Source organism: Ambystoma mexicanum, chromosome 7p, assembly GCF_040938575.1.
Source record: "Ambystoma mexicanum isolate Mex_15411 chromosome 7p, UKY_AmexF1_1, whole genome shotgun sequence".
Taxonomy (NCBI): Eukaryota; Metazoa; Chordata; class Amphibia; order Caudata; family Ambystomatidae; genus Ambystoma; species Ambystoma mexicanum.
The window spans coordinates 451,134,127-451,158,530 of NC_090939.1; the positions used below are offsets into that span (position 1 = coordinate 451,134,127).

The 24,404-nt window shown below is 46.3% G+C and overlaps 1 protein-coding gene across 6 annotated transcripts in view; it reads right to left on the reverse strand.

The window, feature by feature from the left end:
• DCAF6 (DDB1 and CUL4 associated factor 6) overlaps window positions 1–24,404 on the reverse strand; it is a 2,172,363-nt gene that overhangs the window by 1,296,453 nt on the left and 851,506 nt on the right. For all 6 annotated transcript variants that reach the window (XM_069636466.1, XM_069636467.1, XM_069636464.1 and 3 more), the window contains one exon: window positions 15,999–16,210. In XM_069636466.1, the coding sequence (XP_069492567.1) occupies window positions 15,999–16,210 (212 nt within the window). The remainder of the gene's footprint in view (window positions 1–15,998; window positions 16,211–24,404) is intronic.

Below are 24,404 nucleotides of genomic sequence, written 5' to 3' on the forward strand. Positions count from 1 at the left end.
CTCAGATCCTTTGCCAATGCTTTAACTGCTCTGAATGATTTCCTAATCTCCAAGTGTTCCTTTGGGAAATCTGGATAAATAAAAATAGGCTTTCCCTTGAAATTAGTAGGACCTTTGGATCTGGCAGTTTGAATCACAGACTCCTTTATCTTAGAAATGGTGAAGGTGACAAGAATATGTTTAGGTCTAGGCCCAGGCCTACCAACACGATAAACATTGTCCATATTGGATTCAGTGACCGATTCCACACCATAGCAGTCCTTTAAAATCTGCAAAATTAACATGGGTAGTTTTTTCCCCACTGAGTCAGCATTCTCCTTCACTCCAACAATCCTTATGTTTTTCTCTCTTAGCTTTAAATCCAACTACAAGCGCCTTTCCTTTTCTGTACATGGCTCTTTCTTCAGGTTATTGTAAGCTCTGAAGCTACCAGCAATCTCTGATCCCATGTCTGAAGAAGTCTTCTCCAAGGAAGTCACTCTGACATCCAAATGGGAAACACTGACACCAAGATCTGCCACAGTTGCCTTTACTTCCTTCATATCTCGAGCAACTTGTCTGAGCAGCTTGTAGATAGTTTGATGGCTGGTATCTTCTTCCTCTTCATCCTCTAATTCTGGAAGTGGTTTCTGCTTTTTGGGAACCGGATTAACAGACTCCTGTGATTTCTTCTTTGAGTTCATGATCAAATATGTAATTCCTTTCAGGGGAGGAGGCCACGAGCCAAAAGCTTCAGCTGCTGCTGCTTGGACCAACATTCCGGAATTCCATATGCTGTTATCTAATATGTGTTACACCTCTGGAGTCATGCAACAACAGTGTTTTCGATCCTGAAGTTAAGGAGCAGCTTGTTATTTTGATGCAATAACGGCTCTGCGAGACTGAGCTATCGAGTGGCTCGCTTGCTGTATTGCTTCAACCTACAATTTTTGCTTCAAGCTCTATTACCTACTTATGACACAGACGATTTTACTCTGGGAATAATGCCTGGGAAAGTGGCTTGTAGAATAAAAAATTACAATTTACGGAATGGCAAGCCTTATAGTAAAGACAAGGCACCTATGGAAGGCTTGAAGAAAAATACAACTGTGCAGGGAGCAGTTGTGGAAGTAAATAAAAGCGCAAATGTGGCAAAAACTCCAGTTAACGGCAATCCTTCTAAAGGGAAAATTAAGTCCTTTTTCTGTCCGGGGGAGAATGTAGAGGTCGGTATAAATATTATTAGTAGTCAGGCTGTTGTACATCAAGGGAATTCTAACCGTTCCTAATCGGATTGGTGTGGCATAGAGGACAACTCCCTGCTTGAGTTATGTTATTCCTTACAGGAGGCGGTACAATCTCAAGCCTCAAGCATTTTAGTTTCTGGTCTTTCATCTTTCCCAACACTAATTCCTAATGAGCATGTGCCGTGTGTTAACTCATCTTTAAACTTCCTGTTCAGAGTCAGAAATTGTCTACTTCTCCGAATATGTGCCATGACCTGGTGTAAACTACTTAAAGGTTTGAGTGCGACGTGGGGAGAGATTTAAGTAACAATTTGATTAGTGATTCAAGCAACCATCTCAGACTAAATAATGATACCCTTGTGTTTATTTGTAAAGCGCTTATACACACAAGTGAAATGTTTCAAAGCGCTACAAGGCAGGAAGGGAACAAGGGATTACAGTTGTCATCGTTAGGCCTTGAAGATTCCGAATGATCAAACAATAACTAGCATACTAGGCCAGAGGCATATCTACTAGTGTAAGTGTGTAACAAGGAGTGAAAAGAGAAGGGGGAGGGGGGAGAACGTACAGTACAATAAACTACAGTGCTAGGCCTGGCTAGGGAGACAAAGGGATGCCGGACAGACAGACTTGTTAGGCCTAGTACATTCAAGGTCGTGCAAGTGCGCAGAGACAGGAAGTTCGAGGGAGGTAGACAAGTGCGCCCGGTCCAGCAGGGTTAAGTGCAGAGTTGTTGCCCCTCTCAAGGAGCATGATGCAGTAGTGCTAAGCAAAGTGCAGAGGCCCACAGGGAAGTGCAAGACTGGCGGGGGAGCCTGGGACCTGTAGGGCTCTCAAGGTGCACCAGACGGCCAGTCTGTTTGTTTTATTATTTATAATGAGCGCCAGACCCGAGGGTATCAGGGCGCAGGAAGAAACAAGAATATTTTCAGCTTGCTTACAGTGCTGTACAGGGATATACAGTGGTTATACAGGTATATACAGTAGGGATAAAGTCAACAAGTTAATACAATCACAATGTCAAAAATAAGAAAAGGAAGTAAATATGAGTTATATACAAGTCATAAAGCTGAGCAGATTGGGGGGGAGTGAAAGAACGAGGAAAAGAAGCGGTGAGAGAGGAGGTTAGCAGGGGAGAGGTAGAGAGAAAGAGGAAGAGAAAAGGAAGGCCTTGAGTAGTTTCCAAAACTTAAGGAGGTGCGGTTCTAGATGGAAAATGGCAGGGAAGCTGTTCCAGAGGGAGGCACCTGCAGAGGATAAGTAAGGATCTACCCCCAAATCTCTTTTTGGAAAAACGGCTCACCCGCAGAGAGTTGGCGGAGGCCGAGCAGAGGGCTCTAGAAGGAGAGTATTTTAAGAGAATCTTGTAGATAGTAAAGGGACCAACCCCAGAAAGCCTTGTGGACTATGCAGAGGGACTTGAACTTGATCCTTGCAGCCACAGGGAGCCAGTGGACTGATTTCAGCGCCAGAGAGAAGCAGTCCCTGGGCTTGAGGCCAAGGATAAGTCTTGCAGTTCTGTTCTGGATAAGCTGAAGAGGTAGGAGAGAAGAAGTAGGAAGATTGAGAAAGAGGCTGTTGCAGTAGCCCAGCCTGGAGAGAACCAGGGCTCTGGAGACAGCAAGCTTATGGGGGAAGTTGAGAAAGAGTAGAATTCCTCTGAGGCGGTGCAGCTGCAAGTGGGCCTTCTTAGCATGGTCTCTGATGTGAGGAGAGAAGGAGAGAGTGGAATCGAAGATGACACCAAGGTTTTTTGCTTCACAGTCCGACGAGGGAAGAGGGCCCAAGGAGGGCTGCCAGAGTGAGAGAGGGAAAGCGGGAGCAGGGGTTCTAGTGAGAAGGATATCAGTCTTATTGGCGCCAGAGATCGTTGGAGGCGCACCAATCCTGAATCGCAGATAGACAATCAGGAATGAGCGTGGAAGGAGAGGAAGCTGAGGGAAGCCTGAAAGAGAGCGGAGTGTCACCCGCATAACGCTGAAAGTTAGAAGAAAAGATGGAGATCAGATGGGTCAAAGGGGCCAGCTAGACATTGCAGAGCGAGGGTGAGAGAGTAGAGCCCTTGGGCACACCACCTGTGGAGAGAAGAGGCGGTGTAGAGAAAGGACCCAAGTTTAACCTGGGAGGGTTGGTCCAGGAGGAAGGAGGTCAGCCACGCCAGGGCCTGATCTGTGATGCCCAGGTTCTCATGGAGTCGATTGATCAGGGTGGCGTGATTGACCATATCAAAAGCAGAGGAAACGTCAAGGAGGACGAGGACAGAGGGAGAGCTGGAATCATGATTAGATCTTCACGGGTGTTCAGGAGAGCAGCTTATGTGCCTCTAGATGCACTGAAGCCAGACTGGTGTTCATGGAGACTACCAACAGATTAAGTGTGGCGTGTAAGCTGGGAGATGGCCAGCTTTTCCAGGAGTTTGCTCAGGAAACGAGGGATAGCAATCGGGCGATAGTTTGCCGGACAGGTAGGGTAGGCAGAAGGCTTTTTTACGAGGGGGTGCACAAGGGAGTGCTTGAGGAGAGAGGTGAAAGATCCAGTGCTGAAAGAATAATTACAGAAATCGGCCAAGGCTGGTGCGAGGGTGGAAACGTGGTCCTTAAATGTTCTGGAGGAGCAGGGGAGCACCTGTTTGGACGACACTTTCATAGATCAGACTTGTCTGGAGACTTTGGATATCCAGACAAACTTGATTTAGCAATTGGGATTCTGAATATTCAATTGGTATCATAAATCCATAAATTGTTAATTGTTCTATTTTCTTAAGTTGTCCAAATATTTAATGTTTTATGCTCAATACAGGCTGCTTTAGCAAAACTACTCTTTTCCTAAATTAGAATAATCTTTTGTGGATGTTATTGCCTTACACTCTGTTTTGTTTTCTATTTTCATGAGCAACCTGTTGCTTTCAAAGCATTTGTATTATATGCTCAAGAACAAGTTCTTCTTTGTCACCATAAAATAATAATGTTCAAGATTTTTTCCTCCTTTTTCCTTCTTTCCGGTTGACTGTTTACTTTAACTACAAAGGTAGGAATAGAATAGAAATATCTAACAATACTCAACAAAAACTAAATTGAATTCATTTCATCACCTGGGCAAAATAACTTTATAGCAGTCTTTTGGAAACTTAACGTATGTACTTTATTAGACCCCGACCAAAAACTGCATCACTACGGGCAAACCCCTTTTTTGTTATTAATTGTCTGGAAGCATTGTCGGGTGTTGTCGGAGAGAAGGAGGAGAAAGGAATTTGTATAGCGCCTAATGCCATTAGTTTGGCCTCAAAGTGCTGTGGGTGAATGCCCCTGAAGGACCGAAGCCTGAGGTATGAGAATTGAGAAAGAATTTAGAATGCGTGCATGCATTTTTGCCAGTACCAAGGTCCGTAAGAGCGGCTAACTCCCTGTTAGCGACCCAAGGAGATCTGGCTAGTGAATGGGTGCTGTGATAGGCTGTCAGGAGAGTAGGTGAGTCAAGGAGACTGATTATGTGCCCAGTTGGACCACATTTTTCTCATGGGACTCAGCTGTATTCTAATGGCAGATGAGATGTGCGTTATGAAGTAGAGTAGTGGATTATTGCAGATGTAGGCGGGTGGGCAGCCGTGTACCCAAAGGGATATGGCTATGTTCTATTGCAATGGGGTGCTTTACGCACCAAAGAGTTATGGCTGATGTGTGTTTGTGATGAGGGTATGCGACCGTGCCATACTGATCAACTGGAGTCCTTTCTGTGCGTGCTAGGAGCTGTCTTGTTGTCTCTTCAAGTGACTCATCAGTGTTCCCACCTACCTGTCAGGGGTGGTAGTTCACCCCAGAGGAGGGCTGGGTCAGTTAAGATGCAGAAGGGAAGAGCCAGGTCTTGAGTGCCTTCCGGAAGGCGGGGTGATCCTCTATGCAGCGGATGCTAATAGGGATAGAGTTCCTGATGGTGGGAGATTGGACTGAGAGGGAGGACCCCCTTTCTATGATCGCTTTCCCCCTGAGACAACAAGAGATACCCCAAGAACCCTGTTGCCAAGCTCCTTGAGGCTGGGACTCAATCACTTCTAGGGGACGGAACACAGTAGAGACTTTTTTGGTATTCCTTCCTAGCATAAGTAAAACAGGGACTTAACAGAGAGCCCAAAACATGTGGAGGAGTAGGAAGACGCCTCCTAAGTTTGATAAAGCATGTATTTGATCCATGAGGAAAACTCCTCTATCCTGACCAGCCCCATTGCTGTGAAGTTCCCAGATACAATGTTAAGTTTAAACCTTTGCCAAACATGCCTGGTCTTGTTGGTGTTGATGGCCTGCTCACTGCCACCCTAGTATGAACCCAGCCTGACTTTCTATTATCTGGCTACATATATAAAAGTGAAAATGTGTGTTTGTGGTGAAATGTTGTTCCTTATACGATTCCACACAGTTTCACCAATCGGCACCAAATTTTGCGTAGTTGCTTATTAGGACCCTCCGGACATTATTAGCTACATGTCATTTGGACACCCACCCCTTTCCCTGGATTTCAGCACCTTCACATATGAGACAGTTGCCTGAAAGCGGCAAAACATCAATGTGGCCGTAGAAGGACCGGTCCCGACACAAGGAACAAAAATCGAGGCCCAGGCCCTAAGACCAGATTCAGGATATGCTTCTGGCCACAGTTACTGAGTACAACTCAATCGATACAGTGCCGACAAAGCCATAAACTATCCAACAGAATTCCTCAACTCACTCGACCCCGCAGGAATGCCGCCACATCACCTTCAACTGAAAGTTGGGTCACCCATCATGCTGCTTTGCAACCTCGACCCACCTAGGCTGTGTAATGGCACAAGGCTATACGTTAAAAAACTGCTGCCCAAAGTAATTGGTAGCGACAGTGTTCACCAGGAAGGGAAACAAAAAATGTTTTTTTTATAAACAAGCCTTAAGATGAACATCTACTTTAGTAATATTGAACTTTAGATCCATAGTTGTTGGCACCATCAGCATCATGTCACCCATCATCCTGCTCAGAAATCTGCATGTTGTTCTTACATACAGTTATGTTTCAGAATTACCTTTTAAGAAGAACAACAACGTTGCATAGTCTTTATGATATGATATACTATTTTATTTCTATCGCCCTCGTACACAAGTGTTTCATGAGAAAACATTTTAAAAGGAGAAATAATTAGAAAATGAAGTGAATTTTTCTTTTCACCTTTCTTATGGAGCCTTTCCGAAAAGCGTAAAGCTACCTAAAGGTATTTCTAACAAGTAGTACCTATAAGAAAATAAAAATCCGGGCAACGCCGGGTAGATCAGCTACTTGCTAATAAAGGGTATAGGGGTATAGCTCCCCCCCCTGATTCGCTCAGGGACTAAAGCACAACTGACTCACTTCAGAAACTTTGCTAGTGCTCAGAAACTTGTCTCCACCAGCTACATCCCCAAGTAGCCTGTGGGCCCTCTACCGTGGGCTAGATTATCCATTTGGGTAGTGCACCACTGATGGCCCCCTCCTGGTCCTTGGCTCTGCCTCAGGCGACTGTCTGCGTCCTTATACTCAAGCTCTTCCCTCCTCCCCCTCCACCTCCACCTGTTCCTACTCCACTACCTCACCCTAGTCCAGTTATCATTCGTGCTCATTCTTTCACTCTTGGTCTCCTTTATCCTCCACAAACTGCTCTCTTTCTCTCCTCCTTGCCCTCATCTCTCTCCAGCTCTTATCTCTCTCTAACACCAGCTCTCAGGAACATCGTCCTCTCCCCCACACTTAGTGATGACTGGCTGCCTTTAATACTGTGCAGAATATGGTAATTGGGGTCATTTGTGATTTGATTGGCTGACCTACCCCATCCTGGCTTTCCATGACCGATTTGAGCTGGGCCCCTGTGCCTATCTATGCTCTTGGTGTGTAAACTCGCCCTGCCTTAACTCCAGGTGAGGAGCATTTTCTACTGGTTTAGTTTGTTAACCCACCATATTAAGATAAATTGCTTTCTGCCTCAGTGATCTGCCTGGGAAATTCATGGGGAATGGTTTCTCTAGTCACTGGTAGTGTGTCTTTAACTGAATACTGCAGTGCCCGATTGCACGTTCAATATGAATGCCTGATCCCTGTCTCTTACATATGTTTTGCTTTAGAATCCAGTCCCTCGGGAGCTAAATGCAATGGCTCCGCTAATGGGCTATTAGATCTTAAATGCCATATGTTTCATCTCTCCCTGGTGGACTGGTTTTGTATGTGAGCTTTCTAACGGACTATGGATTCTCTGGCAGTATCTGTAGGAGACACCTGTGCTCTAGGCCACTGTGGCCTGCAAAGAGAGGCCTGAGTGGGCTCTGGGGAAGCCCCATTTGCCACCTACATGGGTCATGAAGCGGGCAGCACCATCTGGCCCCCAGCATAACCCAGTGCCACCTGGCGAGTGGGGCAGCAGTAACTTCATCACAGCTGGAAATGTGCGAGGACAGTGTGACAATATCCTTTCTTTGACTGTAGGGACATCTAGTGTGGTGCCCGAGATGGTCCGGGTGCCTCCCCAAGCCAGGTTCAAGAGGACTGCTTAAAACCCATGAAGGCAATCATATATATATATATATATATATATATATATATATATATATATATATATATATATATATATGGGATACATTACTCACCGTAATCGTATTTCTGATGCTTGTATCTGCTTAGATTCACATGCTGTGCATAGGCCGACATCTAGTGGAAGCTGCGGAGTATTACAGTTTGTTTTTCGAAAGTCGAAAATGGGCGTCGACACAGGCGTGCCAGTAATACTATCCCTAGTGTGACGTCCACTGTACCCAAGATCCCTCACGCGTGTAGGATCCTCAGATTGTATTTTTTCTGACATGAGGAAGCATGAGGAGTAGCGTGAGTACAGATAATCCAAGCAGATAGACAGAAAAGGTAAGACTACAAGCAATCATGCGCCTTCTCTCGGAGGGGAGGAAGGGTGGGTCGCATGTGAATCTAAGCAGATACAAGCATCAGAAATACGATTACGGTGAGTAATGTATCCCTTCTGAGGCTTGTGGAATCTGCTTAGATCACATGCTGTGCATAGATTAGCGAGCAGTACCAGAAGAAGGAGGTGGGATGTGAGAAGGGTCATGAGCAAACAGGTGTCTTAGAACCGCTTGTCCCACTTGTGTATCTGTCTTGGAATGAGTGTTAATGCAGTAATGCTGAGTAAAAGTGTGAATAGAGCTCCAAGTAGCCGCTTTGCAAATGGTGTCGAGGGGAACATTTGCAATGAAAGCCAGAGTGGCACCAATGCCTCTAGTAGAGTGGGCCCTTGGCGTAAAAGGCAGAGTCTTGTCAGAAAGAGAGTAACACAGCTGTATACAGTTGATAATCCACTTCGAGATAGCGCCCTTAGAGACGCGATCCCCCTCTCTGCCTGTAGCTACGGAGACAAACAGTTGATCTGTTTTCCTTAGCGGTCTGGTTTTATTTACATAGTATAGGACCGCCCTACGCACATCTAGGGTGTGTAGTTTCACCTCAGCCGAGCTTTGCGGGTTCTGGAAGAAAGCCGGAAGCTCGATGGACTGGTTTACATGGAACTTGGATATGAATTTAGGTGAGAACCTAGGGTGTGTGCGTAAAACCAGTTTGTCCTTGTGGATAGTAAAGAAAGGATCCTGCACTGACAGAGCCTGAATTTCACTGACCCTTCTTATGGAGGTAATGGCTACTAAGAAGGCCGTTTTATAAGTCAGGTGTTTGAGACTACTTTTATGCATGGGTTCGAATGGGGGTCCCATGAGCTTAGCTAGCACCACGTTGAGGTCCCATCCTGGCGGTGGGTTCGAAATAGGAGGGTGAAGTCTCTTTACTCCTTCCATGAAGGCTTTAACCACTGGTACTTTCCACCACGAGACCTTGTTATGGGATGTGGTGTAAGCCGAGAGGGCTGCCAGGTGTACTTTCAGCGAGTTAAAAACCAACCCTGCATCCAGCAGGTGGAGCATGTATGTCACAACGTTGGAAGGAGTGCAATCAACCGGGTTGATTTGTTTATTCTGGCACCAGATAACGAATCTTTTCCACTTATCAAAGTAACAGTGCCTTGTATTTGGTTTCCTGGACTCCTTTAGAATGTCCATACACCTCTGTGGTAATTTGAGATGTCCAAACTCTATGACTTCAGGAGCCATGCTGCTAGGTTCATAGAGTTGGGTTCCTGATGCACTGTTTGACCCTGTTGCTGGGACAGTAGGTTGTACCAGGCTGGGAGTCTGATGGGTTCGCACACCGCCATCCTGCGTAGGTGTGGAAACCATGGTTGTCTCGCCCACATGGGAGCAACTAGGATGAGCGTCATAGATTCCTTGTTCATCTTGTACACCACCTTCCTGAAGAGAGGAGTTGGTGGAAAAGCGTACGCAAACATCCCTGACCAGTTCATCCACAGGGCATTTCCTTGGGAGTCCGGCTGGGGGAACCTGGATGCAAATCCTGGGCATTGTTTGTTTTCGCTTGTGGCGAATAGGTCTATAGTGGGGAAACCCCACTGAGAGAAGAGATCTTCTACTACGTCTCTGTGAAGGACCCATTCGTGTTCTTCTGGGAGGGAGTTTCTGCTTAGAGCATCCGCTAGGGAATTGAGCTCCCCTGGAACATGTTGCGATGACAGGAAGATGTTCCGTCTGAGTGCCCATATCCATATTTTCTGGGCAAGCTTGGACAGATTTGGCGAACGAGTCCCCCCTTGCTTGTTCAGATAGAACATGGCTGTCGTGCTGTCCGTCCTGATCTGCACCGACAAGTTCAGTAGATGGGGCTCGAACGCCCTTAGCGCTCGGAATACTGCCAGAAGCTCTAGCAGATTGATGTGGTTCTTGGCTACTGAGTGAGACCAGAGACCCTGAGCTGTGTGGTGGAGATGGTGAGCTCCCCACCCAGTCAGGCATGCATCTGTAGTCACCACGGCTTGTACTTCGGGATCGTAAAAGGGTTTCCCCTTTGCGAGATTCTCTCTTGTCCACCAGTGTAGGCTCTGTACGAGTGTTGGCGAAACGACCACTAGATCGTCCCAATGACCACTTGCCTGAGACCACTGTTTCGCCAACCATTCCTGCATGGGACGCATGCGCAGACGCGCGTGGGGGACCAGGTAAATGCATGACGCCATCATGCCCAGTAACCGCATAGCTTTGCGTACTGTTATCTGTTGACCTGACTGATAATGCGGAATTTGCAGAAGTATATTCCGAATTCTCTCTTCCGAAGGGAAGGTCAATCCTTTCTGAGTATCTAGGATAGCTCCTAGAAACTGTTTTGAGGTGCTTGGCACCAGACTTGACTTTTTCTCGTTGATGGAGAAGCCTAATTCGTGGAGGAGGTCGATAGTCCTCTGAATGTTTGACCTGCAAATTCCTGGGGTTTCCCCCGTTATGAGCCAGTCGTCCAGATAAGGGTACACCGGGATTGCTTCCCTGCGTAGGTGTGCAGCCGCCACCGCCAGTACCTTGGTGAATACCCTTGGTGCTGAAGCTATCCCGAAGGGCAGTACCTTGAATTGGTAGTGGCGACTGTCCACCTTGAAGCGCAAGTACTTTTTGTGCGCTGGGAGCATGGAAATATGAAAATAAGCATCTTTCATATCCAAGGTTGCCATGTAATCCCCCTTTTTTAGGAGGGGGATTACCTCTTGTAGCGTGGTCATACGGAATTTTTGGGGCTTGACATATTTGTTGGCAGGCCGTAAGTCCAATACTGGGCGCATTGTCAAATCTTTCTTTGGCACAAGGAAGTAAGTTGAATAGATACCCTTGTTTACCTGGTGTCCTGGGACGAGTTCTATCGCGTCCTTTTCTAGCAGAATGGCGATCTCCTCGAGAAGGATCCTTTGATGCTCTAGGGAGTGCACTCTTTGTCGTGGAGGATGATTCCGGGGACGCTGCAGTAGTTCTATACAATATCCTGCGGATACTGTTGACAGCACCCATCTGTCTGAGGTGATCCCTTCCCAAGCCTGGGTGAAGGTGGAAATGCGTCCCCCTACTGGGGTTGCGTGGCAAGGGACCCTGAACTGAGCGTCACTGTTTTGGTGGAGGCGTGCCACCGCCCTTGTTGGGGCTGCCTCTGCCTCTTCCACGACCTCTCTTGTTACCCCTGCCGTAACTCTGGGTAGACTGCTGGTTGTTATTCCATTGTGTACCTTGTCCCTGGGCATAGTTGCCTCTTTGTGAATTTTGGCCGCGTGGGCGACGAAAATTATTGTTCCCCCTCTGGTTAGGGGGTTTGTTGGTAAGCTGGCCAAGGGATTTGAGAGTCTCATATTCATCTTTGGCATTTTTAAGTGCGTCTTCGACCGCTTTCCCAAACAATAGGTCGGGTTCCACTGGCTTGTCTATTAAAGAAGCCTGGGTTTCTGTCTTGAATCCCGACTGCCGTAACCACGCATGTCTCTTGATAACAGTACCTTCTGCTATCAATCTCCCTGCGTTGTCAGCGGCGTCGAAAGTTGCTTTTAAAATGCAACCAGACACGGCTCTCCCCTCTGCCGAGATCCGAGCCAGCTGGCCCTTTAACGGTTCTGGAGCAGAGGCAATGAGCGCCGCGACTTCTTCCCATTGATGGCAATTGTAACTAGCCAACAGGGTGGTGGAATTCGCAATCCTTGCTTGGTAGGCGGACGTTGAGGCTACCTTTCTGCCAAACCCGTAAAGTTTTTTGCTCTCCTTGTCGGGAGGAGCTTCTGATGAAGATAAGGGCGTGCCAGCCCTCTTTCTAGTGTTGGTCACCACTAGGGAATCTGGTTTAAGATGTCCCTTTATATACAGAGGGTCAGACTGGGCTGCCCGGAAAATCTTTTCAATTCTGGGGTTGACAGCTCTGGTGAGGTTAGGATTCACCAGGGAAGGATCTATTCTTCGTTGGATGGATTTGAGGATAGGGATGGTCTGAGCGACCGGTCTTCTCTCTCCTACAAACTCCTCCGCGAAGTCCCTTTCCTCCTGTACACCGTGGGTGTCGATGTGGAAGTGTTCCGCTGCTCGAGCGAGAACCTCGTTAAGGAGGGGCTGGTTATCAACTGGAGAGTCAGTAACTGGGGCTTCGCTTTGTACTGGGGAATCTACTCTGTAAATTTCCTGCTCATCTTCTCCCTCCTCCAGGTCCTCATCCTCTGCATAGTAATCTGTCCCGGTTTGTTCTTCCATAATTGCAAACTCCTGGTCCTCTTCAGGGAAAACTTGTCCCTGATAACTGGGGAGTGGAGTAGAATATGGAGTGGAGTAAGGCTGAACCTCGAAGGGTTCAGGTCTTTCGACCCGGGGCTTTTTACTTAGCGGGATAGGATCGGAGGAGCCTGAGGGTGTGGCCCCTTGAGGGTTATATGAAAGAAAGTGTTCTGGGTTCTTATCATAAAAATCAGCCAAGGAAGACATCCTAGACATAACCCTGTCTATGTCTTCACTGGACCATTCCCTGGAACAGGGTATTACTTTAGCAGGTGATTTATTTTCAAGGGTAGACTTGTGTTTGCTTGTCTGCTTAGGCTTTACAGGGGTGGAAGGCTGTGCTTTCCGCTGTTTCCCCCCTTCCCCGTGCGTGGAAAAATGTTTTCCCTGTCCCTTGGGGGCCCCAGAGACTTTCGACGCCTGGCGTCGAGGGTCTGGAAAGGTATCTGTGTGCTTCGGGCGTGGGGCCTCACTGGTGTTAACCGCGGTCTCGGTATCTTGGAGCGCGGCCTGGGGGTGGAAGTCGTCTTCGTCTCCCGACGATCGAACTTCCGTTAGTGTGTGTAGCGAGGCACTCTTGGCAAGAGTGGATGATTGCCTTGCGTCGTGAGGCGATCTCGATCGAGAGCGCCCAGAGGACACCGAGTCGGACCGTTCTTTTTGTGCCTCTTTCCGGGAAGTCGACGTCGTCGAGGTCCGGTTGGTCTTAGTGTGTTTAGTGTGTGTTAGGTGTGTAGCGCTTGCGTCGCCGGGGGTCTTCCCCATAGCCGCCTTGCCGGACGACCTTCCGAGGTCGGGGACCTGCGCTCGTCGGCTGTCTTTCGACGCCGTAATGCCCTCGCCGTCCGAAAGTACGGCGTCGCTGCCATCGCTGAAGGCGCCCTCCGCTGCCATGGCCTCCTGCCTGGCGTGGTGGGCCCAACGCTTTGTCGAACGGTCCTTAAGTGTCTTAGGTTTAAACCTACTACACGCTCTGCAGTTCGCTTCGGGGTGATCCCTCGGCAAGCAGAGATTGCACGTGGCGTGCCTGTCGACCCAAGGGTATTTGCGATTGCACTTGGGGCAGAATTGAAAAGGGGTACCCTCCATACGCACCTTAAGGCAGCGGGCTGCTAAGTGTAGGAATATATATAAATGTAACTATATATCAAGAGTGAAGAGTATGTACCACCCCCCACTCTCCCTACTTGTAAGGGCCGAGGCCAGCGGCCTACTAGGCCCGGGCCGAGGCCAGCGGCCTACCGAGGCCCAGATCCGTCGTGCAGCAGTCGACGGTCGATGACTTCTCCAGCCGTCGTCGAGGTTGAGGGTCGACGTTGGGGTGGGGAAGGGAATGAATAAGAATTAAAATTATAATAACAGCAAAAGTATGGCTAAGGCCAGGGAACTCCGCAAGATGCTTCCGACCAGTATGGCGGAAAAAAACAATCTGAGGATCCTACACGCGTGAGGGATCTTGGGTACAGTGGACGTCACACTAGGGATAGTATTACTGGCACGCCTGTGTCGACGCCCATTTTCGACTTTCGAAAAACAAACTGTAATACTCCGCAGCTTCCACTAGATGTCGGCCTATGCACAGCATGTGATCTAAGCAGATTCCACAAGCCTCAGAAATATATATATATATATATATATATATTTAAAATGTATAGCACCGATCTAAAACCTTAGGCATCAAGGCGCTAGTTACAGTAGGATTATGAAAGCAAGTCATTGTATATACAGTCACGGTCATAGCAATTACAAAGTACATTGTTTTCCAATATCCGCCCAGGTAATGTAATCTGATGTGCAGAGCACGGTTACACTGGCCAGCACCATCCCATATCAGGAAGTGTTCATTAGAACGTGCAGCGTATACATCCTTTTCCTCCAGCACTCACAACAGGAGCACACTTAGACAGCAAAGGCATATAGAAAATGCCTGCCCGACTGGCCCGTACAGTGCTCATAGAAAGCTTTCATTCTCTAGCTGCGCCCGGCCAGCAAACCCGCTAACATTTAATAAATAATTCAGTTCTTTGCAGCGCTAACAATGCTCACGCCTAGAAAAGCCGCAAAATTATACATTGTTTTTGTGCACTTCCATATATCCACCCTGAGAACATGTGTACCTGGCAGACCCCAGACGGATTGGCCAAACGCTCAGGAAGGAACTTTTAAAGCTCTTCAAAGGCTAAGTGACAGTCTGGCCTCAAAAGCTAAAACTAATCACAGCTGATCTAGGTGCAGATGACCAATCTCGACCCCTTTCCCCTTTTACCTACACAGGGGCAGATCCTCAAAGTAAGGCCAGCCTAGGGGGAGCGAATACAGTGCTATAAAATCCCCAAACCTTTGTAAGGCAGTGGCTGCTTGGAGAAGGAGGTTGTGACAGGTAGTTGGTGAGAGTTATCAATTTGTGAAGGTTGCAGTTTGTGTTTGGGGAGGTAAAAAGCAAAGGAGTGGCGGTTGGTGGAGACAAAAAGGGGAGGAGGGGTGAGTGAACATGTGAATGTGCTAGGTTCTGATCAGCAGGAGGTGGTTGGTACACTCAGGAGGAGGGGATTGGTAATAAGCAGGAGATGGTTGGTAAACATCTTTAGGAGTTGGTTGGTGAAAAGCAGAAGGCCATGGTGACCATCAGGAGGAAGTGCCGGGAGGTGAAGATCGCAGGGGTACGAGGACACCTCAACACGAAGGGTTAGCTAGCCAGCACAGGAAGATAGAGGAGGGCATGCTTGGGCCAAGGCAGGGGTACTGGCATTGACTATCTGAATGAGCTAAGACAACAGTGGGAGGGAGAATGAGGACATGGCATGATATGCCATTGACGAGGAGGGAGAGTAATACAGGTTTAGATAGATGGTGAGTTGGGAAAAGGACCGAAAATCTGATGCAAGGAGGTGCTAACGTCCTCTCGTACCCACCTGAGACAATCGAGGAAGAACCCCTACTTTGCAATCCTTGAGCATTGAAGAAAAGCTGCAACTATATCTGTACTTTGTGGAGGAGACAGAGCGACGTCTATTGACAACCAAAACCAAGAGATGTAACTTGGAACATACCTTTGTTTAGACAGACACTGGGCACCCTTTTGAACCCAAATCACAAAACCTTGAAAGAAGCAGTGTGTGGGAATCCCTTAAAACCTAGGACAGAGACTCCAAGGCAAGACCTTGCAGAAAAAAAACCTTACGTTTCATTCTCTAGTTAGTCTCTTTTGTGTAGCCCATTTGGCACATGACCAATGACATTCAAGAGTGGTTGGCATTTTAGAGTTAACACAACACATTTTCTCCAACAGCACAACACCATGAACAACAGGGAGTAACAAAACAAAAGGGGACCCATCATCATGTCGAGGAATCCTCTGAAAGCAAACCTTGGGAGTGGCTTTATTATATTCCATGAAAACAGTTTTATATGCAGAAATAAAGTTGTACTTCAATTAGGCTATCTGTGGGGCATGTAAGAGTCGATGCAAACAACACCTGTGACTAATGCTGCTGACTAGAGAAATAGTATTCTGTAAACTAAATACAAATTAAAAAGAAAGGAATATTGTGCACTTTTTCAAAGATAACGATTAACAACTCACATCTTGCCGCCTTTCATCAGATGGATGTTTCAGTTCTCTGGCTTGGTCATCTTTAGGGTCAAATAGGTAGATGTAATCTGAAGAGTAGCTAACAAGAACTTCCTGCCCATCTTGACTGTAACACAGCGAAGTCACCCTGCAAGACTTGTTACTGAGATGGCCAGGGACAAATCGGACACACATTCCAGTTGTACCTCGGCCAGCATAATTGCCTAAATAACACAAATAAATGATATCTGGTTAAAGAACGATCTTTTTCATCAAACCAGGGTTCAATTACCTAGATGTGAAGCAATATTTTAACATGAAAATGCCATGCTTCTATTAAATTTAAAAGAAGTAGCTAAAGCAGCATAATAGTGTAGTAACCCTTCATAACAAAAACCTAATAAATCAAAATACGAAAAATGAAAAACAAATAATTTAAAAACATTTACTTATTAATTTATTTGTTTGGGAGTTTTGCATCACACCACATTTCTAAGTCTTTTTTTTATAACTTTCTTTATAATTTCAAACAAATCCAAACAATGAAGGATAATAACAAAAGTACAACAAAACCAGTTTTAAACCTTCCCATAAACCCATATCAGTAAACATGTCTCATAACAGAATACCTAGAAATGGGTAAAAAACAAGACCAAATGATATTGAAATATCTAATAAAAAATAACAATTTAAAAAAAAACCTTAAACATTTAGACAAAAAAAAAAACTTCTCATCTCATTTCCCTCATCCTGTGTCACATTACCATACAATTCAGTGAAAGACTTCCACAAAAACCAATAATCCTTTTCTTTACCCATTTTTTTGGATTGAACTAACTCAAATTCCGATAACACAATCACATCATTAATCCAATCCTCAACAGTCGGTTTCTTCCTAGATTTCCACACTTTCATAATTTGTTTCACTGCCACTACCAATATCTTATCTATCCAACACCCATACCGCCAAACTTTCAAACAACAACCTCTTTTTGCCAATAACAGAACCTGAAAGGGTTTCCTTGGAAAGGAAATCGACAAAGTGATATCCAATCTATCTAATGCTTCCGTCCAAAAAGTCGACACTCTCGAACAATTCCATAACATGTGAATCAATGATCCCTTCTCACATCCACATCCCCAACAAATATCGTCTGCAAGTAATCCCAAATCATGCATCTTCACTGGAGTCCAGTACAACCTTCCCAACATTTTCTGATGTATAAGACGCAGCTTGAGATCCATCTTACTAATATAACCAACCTGCCATACATACTTCCAGATTCCATCACTGTTTTTAAATCCTAAATCCAACTTCCACTTCTGGTGCAATGTATCCCAAGACCGCAATACTGGATCATCCTCACTCATGAGTCTCAGATCATCCTCACTCATGAGTCTCAGATATGTGGACACATTATTTGGCAATAAGTGGAACACAGTCCAACCCGCCGGTTCTTTTCCAGTTCTGAATTCATCATATCAAATACTTGCGTCAGAAGCCGCCCAAGACCCCTATATCTATTCTTTTCCCGACTACTCAAATGATACTCACATTGAAGTTCCTCAAAAGACTTCAAGACCCCATCTCGCAACAAATCTCCAAAAGTCAACAAACCCTTAGAAATCCAACTTCGCCAACACAATACTCTATTACTTATTTGCAATGCTGGGTTATACCAAATTGAAGAAACATGATTCAGAAATACATTACCCTTAAAGTTAAGCACCCACCATGTCATTGAGTCTTTAGATACTTTAATAGTTGGCAACTTATTAGAACCAGACGCAAGCATTATATTTCTTTCATTTATTTCCAACCAACAAGACACTCTAGCACTAAACTATAATCAGAATAAACTATGAAACCCAGATGAACTGGAAACCAATGGTAGAATCAACAAAAATCCAAACCGTGATCCTGTGCCCCAGTGTCCTGCTGAAAACACCTACAGTGTCTCACAGCTCCTCCCCATTCTGTTTTTGCTGCTCAAGCAGCAGATAAGTATTTAACAATGTCCTCTTGTGTTATGTAATAAGGTTTTACCAGTGAAAAAAATGTCTTTTATCCTGCTTTTATACATTTCATTATGCTTTCACTTGTTGCAAGCATTGTTTATTTGTATCCCTTGTTTGAGTGCTTCTGACCAAGTGGGTTTTTATCCGCATGCTATGAAGGGCTCCTTCAGCGCAGTTTTTCAGTGTCAGCACTACCGCCCTCCTATCATCGCGTGAACAGTTTTCTCTGGATGGCTTGTAGGACTGAGGTATGCATGACGGGCTGTGCTAGGACCACATGGAGCGAAGAACAAGTTACTTACCAACTGTAACGTTTTTTTCAATTGGATGTTCCTCCCACGTATTCCTCATCTTAGATATATCCTTACCTTCAGCTTTGCTACTTCGGAAATCTTTTCTCTCTCTCACCACTAGAGAGATCTCCACTCGAGGCAGCGGCATCGATGTCCCTCGGCAGCATCCGTCGAGCACCGACGTCATCCGCTGTATAAATGCCTCGAGCGCGCCCGTTGGCCTCAGTTCTGTTTTTTCGTGTATTATAGCCCATGGATTATAGTTAAAGGGCGTGCCTCTTTTGACCCAAGCCTTAAAAGAATTTAGAGTGTAAATCATGTAAACTGTACTGTGGGGTTGGCTGGGAGGGTCGATGAGGAATACATGGGAGGAACATCCAATCGAAAGAACGTTACAGTTGGTAAGTAACTTGTTCTTCGAATGGATTGTGTCCTCCCACGTATTCCTCATCTTAGATAGACTCCCAAAGCAGTTTTTTCTTGGAGGTGGGAGTACAGAAATGTTCTAGTCATGTACAGATTTAGCAAAGAGACCTCCTAGAGAAGAGGTCGAATCTAGAGCATAATGTTTTATGAACGTATGCATGGATGACCATGTGGCTGCTGCACAAATATCTTGTACAGCGACACCCCTTTTTAGTGCTGTCGAAGTTGCCATGCCCCTGGTTGAATGAGCCCTCAGCCCATCTGGTGATTCTTTCCCAGCCAATCTATAACATTCTGTTATAGCCAACATTATCCATCTAGATAATGTTTGTTTAGTTACAGCAAATCCTAATTTGTGGCCAGTGTATCCCACAAAAAGTTGATCACACGTATTTTTGCCAATCTTGAAATATAGAAGCTAAGAGCTCTTCTGGGATCTAGTCTATGTAGCCGTTCCTCTTCCTTACTAGCGTGAGGAGGGGGGTAGAAAGTAGGCAGTGTTATTTTTGACACTGGTGAAAATCTGAAACAATTTTTGGCAAAAAAGATGGGTTTACTCGAAGGACTACTTTGTCTTTATAAAATATGGTGTGAGAGGACCGCTAGAAAGCGCCTGTAACTCACTTACCCTGCGGGCTGATGTCAATGCTACAAGAAGTATTGTTTGTTTTTGGTCAAAATCTTTTTTTATTGAAACATTGATAAACATTGAATTCATTCAAAGGAAGACAAATAAATAGCAATGTGCAATATCACTTAGTCCCGGAAGTATTCAGCTTCTAAAGTTGAAGAGTTAAAAAGCATCTACAGTTCCATCTGGGATCTTAATCTTTTCTCGAAAAGGTCCATTGCCCTCGCAACTCTCAGGGATCTAAAAATAGAGCATTATGCTCTGAGACTTTCTTATTATGCAACAAATATTTACTCTCAGGCCTAATCAGATAATCAACTTCAACAGTTCATAAGTTCAACATTTGTCATTAATCTTACAACTCTGATCAACTTGTAAACAATGCATCAACATTTCATTTTAACGGCTTTGTAATTTCTCTTGTCAATCCGTTTTGTAGCCACCCTTGGGGGTGTAGTATTGCTTTATGTTTCGTAGTGTTCCTGGCAAAAGAAAAGTGTAAGGAGGAGGGAGAGGAAGAAGAAAAAAAAAAATACTAATTCTTATCACCATATTTATCCTTGCAGCTTTGTCCTCCGTGACCCTGCCGTGTCTCTCGATTTTAGATTCATGTGGGCGGGTGTTTCCATGCTTCAAAGACTTATCAGGGTTGGAGCAGATATTTGACCAGTCTAGGCCAGAAGAACATGTGTTCTTTCTCTGCTACGTGGTCCAGGAAAGGGCCCCAAATGTTTTGGAATTTAGCTGACCGGTTTTCAATAGCAGCCGTCAATTTCTCTACTCCGAGAAGTTCCCATACCTTGAACCACCAGTACGCGATCTGAGGGCCCTCCCGCTCTTTCCAAAATTGAGCTCGCGTGATGCGAGCTGCCATCAGTAGTTGTGTAATTAGACTCGCTCTGGGACCAGACTGGGAATAGGTCCCGTCATCAGGGGAGTCTCCCAATACCAGCACTAGTGGGTCCATCGGAAGGAGGGCTCCACAAATGTCTTTAATCTTGGACCTGACCTCCAGCCAAAAGTATTGAATGGCCGGGCAATGCCACCATAGGTGCCCCAAATCTCCCTTCGCTCCGCAGCCATGCCAACACACCTCAGGGTATTCTACATTCATCGCATGCAATCTCTGTGGCGAAAAGTACCACCGATAACATATCTTAAGTGCGCATTCCCTGACCCTAGTGCATGTAGAGGCCTTATGTGCCCTGTCCCTGATTCTCTGCCAAGACTCTGAGGTGATCTCTTTCCCTAGGGGTCTTTCCCATGCTATCATGTAAGGGAGTTTCTCTCCCTCTGGTACATTTACCAGAATGCGATAGGTTGTCGCCACTCTATGCGAACGTTGTCCTTCTGAGACCGTTAACTCAAAGCCTGTGGGGGTCCTAATGGCAGCCTTCGTTACAACCGGATTAGAAGCCCAGTGTCTGAGTTGGATGTATTTGAAGCTCTCTGTCTCTGCGAGCTCGAAATTCTCCTTACATTGAATGAAGGTCAGGGGGCTGTTATCATCGTAGAGCTCTTGCAATCTCAAGATTTCCATTTTGGACCAATTGCAGTATGATTTAGGTTGAAGTCCCGGAGTGAAGGCTGGGTTCTGGGTGATTGGGGTCAGAGGGCCTAATCCCGGGGTGATCCCTCTTAACTTGTAATGTCTGTCCCAGCAGTGGAGTGTAGCTCCTGTAGTTGGGAGAAGAGGTCTCCGGGAGGCCCGAACTTCTCACGGTATAAAAGGGAGATGGGAAAGGGAAGCTTCTGCGATCAATTGTTCAATACCCTGCCTTTTGGGGGGAGGGGTCGGATTGGATAGCCCAGCCCAGGATGGGGACAATTTGGGATGCCTTATAGTATCTCAGAATAGAGGGGACCCCCAATCCTCCCAGCTACCTGCTTCTTGTGAGGATCTTACGCTGAATTCTGGGCGTTTTACGCTGCCAAATAAGGCGGCATATTTCTTTCTGTAAAGGGCTTGGAATGTGTAAAGAAGCCGGGGCAGTAGGGTCATTTTGATGGCGTTTAAGCGCCCTAACCATGAAATTTCTTGAAGGGCCCATTTTTGCAGTGATTCTTTTGCGTCTTTTATCAGTGAAGGGATGTTGGCTTTCACCAGGCCCGAGTATGTCAGAGTTAGGTGTACGCCCAGGTAAGTGATTTTGGAGTTTCCCCAGCTGAGAGCGAAAGTGTTCTGTAGGGCGTTTAGGACCTGTGAGGATTCGGACAAGTTCAGGCCCTTTGATTTGGCCTGGTTTATTGTGAATCCCCAGATATGTGCAAAACAGTCAAGCAGGCTCATAAATTGGGGGACCGAGGTTTGAGCCTCCTTTAGGAAACAGAGCACATCATCTGCATAGAGTGCTACTTTATGACTCTGGTCTTCTACTTCAAACCCTTGGTGGATCTCATGGTGGAGGCGGATCTGTTGGGCCAGTGGTTCCATTGCCAGGGCAAAGACCAGTGGCGACAGGGGGCACCCTTGCCTGGTTCCCCTGCCGAGGGGTATCTGTGGTGTCCAATGTGCATTGACTCGTACTCTGGTGGAGGGAATTTGAAAATTGGACAGCACCAACTTAGAGAATTGTGGGCCAAAGCCAAAACCTTCCAGGACCAGCTGCAGATAGTCCCACGACATGCTATCAAAGGCCCGATGTGCATCTAAGGAGAGCAATGAAAAGGGGCCTGATAGGGTGGGGGCCAGAGATATTAAGTCAATTGCTCTCCGGATGTTATCGTGGGCTGCCCGGCCCTGGATAAAACCTGTCTGGTCCCTATCTATTATTGTGGGTAGCACTTCACCCAGTCGCTGCGCTATAATTTTACAGAACAGCTTGGCATCCGTGTTAAGCAAGGCTATGGGCCGGTAGGATGTGCAATCCTCCGGATCTTTCGGCGGTTTTAAGATTAAGGTAGTGTTTGATTCTGCCATGGACGGAGTGACCGACCCGGAATCCCATACCACATTAAATAATCTCGTGAGGCGCGGTATGTGTTCCTTGGCAAAGGTTGTATAGAACTTGTTTGTGAATCCGTCTGGGCCCGGAGCCTTGCCCACAGGGAGGGCTTTGATAGCGCATTCAACTTCTTTGCGGATATTGGGGCTTCTAGGGATTCTAATAGCGCCTGTGGCAACCGGGGGAGATCCGCCTTAGTTATGAACTCTTTGGCAGACTGTGGGTCCCCTTTATGCGGGGTCGCATGTTCCCTGAAGAATTCTTCTATAATACGGCGTTTACCCTCCACAGAATAGGTGCTTTTGCCTGATATGTCCCACAGAAAATCTATTCTGTTTTGTTTGGTTTGTTTACCCAATTTGGCTGTCAAAAGTTTATTAGCCTTATTTCCCTTCGTATAAAAGAATTGCTTGGTGCGCATCATCCCATAGGCCGCCCTCCCCATGTGATGCATTTCGAGGGCTTTTTTCGCCATCCTCATGTCTCGCAGAGCCCGACGAGATGGTTTCTTTTTATGTGCTTCCTCTAGTCTCCGAGCTTCCCCCTCCAACTGTTCCCGCAGTAAACCTCGGGCTCTCCCTCGTCGTGCTTCTTGTTCTATTAAATGACCCCTATAGACTGCCTTACTAGCGTCCCAGATCGTGCCCAAGCTCTCCTACCCGGTACAATTCTCTGCGTAGTACAACTTTATCATTTCTCTGATGTGGGTAAGCACCGCTGGGTCATCTAATAGAAATTCATTCAGTCTCCATGGGGGTTTTGTACAGGGGAGAGGCTGAAGGGGAGTTATTGACAATAGGAATGGGGAGTGGTCTGCCAGCGCTTCTGGGAGAATGTCCACCTCTAATACATTTTCAATGATCGTATCTGCCAACATAAACAAGTCCAGCCTCGAAACCCCCCCCCCCATGAACTGCTGAGAAATATGTGTAATCCCTTTCATCTCGATGACAAAATCTCCACACCGCAATCAGAGAGTGCGGTAAGAGCCCTAAAGTTGTTCATGTCATGGGGTGTTGGGCCCAGTGTTTTATCGACCAAAGGGTTAATCACCCCATTAAAGTCTCGACCTAGTATCACTTCGCCTTCTGCCTGGTCAAATATGGCTTTCGAGAGTTTCATAAAGAATCGGTCTTGGTTAGTGTTTGGAGCATAAATAGAGACCAGTGTTACCCTTCGGCCATCTAAAGTGGCATTCACCAACGGAAACCTTCCCTCTTCATCTCGGACCGTTCCCAAGGTCCTGAATGCGATCCCCTTGTGGACCAAGATAGCAACCTCTCGTTTTTTCAGCCCACTAGAGGCAAAGAATTTAGTGGGGTATAACTCATCATTTAAGCGGAATTCATCCTCTGGTTTTAAGTGGGTCTCTTGGAGGAACAAGAAGGATGCGTCTAGGGATTTCAGTCTGTGGAGGAGAGATTTACGTTTCAGAGGGGAATTCAGGCCTTGTACATTAAGTGATATAAATTTATAGTTAAGGGCTGCCATATTGTGGTCGTTCGGGTTCTCGCCTCAAAACAGTGGAAAACTTCATTACGTCAAACATTTCGATCCCGTATGAAAAAGGATTGTGGTGAGTCGGACCATAAAATCCCTTCCGAGGTTCCCCGGTAGGGTCATAAACATGAAATGTAAAACAATAAGTAGGACAAAAACAGAAAAAGCCGATTAAATCTACTATCAAGCAAAATTGTGCATTTTTCGGTCCTTTCAATAGTTTAACCAGATTCAAAGTCTGGCGGGCGCCATCCATTCTGGCACCCAAGTCAATTATTAATAACAGAGTTTTCTGACACTCAACTCTAACTCAACAAGAGGTGAAGAACAGCGGGAGTTATCCTAAACTCCTGCGGATTTCCCATGTGGTGTGATGGTTCCCCTCCGGCCCCCGGGCAGGGTTACAACCAAGGCATCCCCGGAGCAATCCACCGGGGTTCCAAGTAGGCGACCATCCACTCTCACACTAAAGAATGTACCTTTCACGCTCAGACCGCTCAAGTCGCTGCCCAACTTTCTCCTTCTATTGATGCTGGGGTGGAGTTTTCTCCCGGCACCTCGGCTATTTGCTTGGGACTGGAATCTGAAGGTGGGTTTCCCGTGG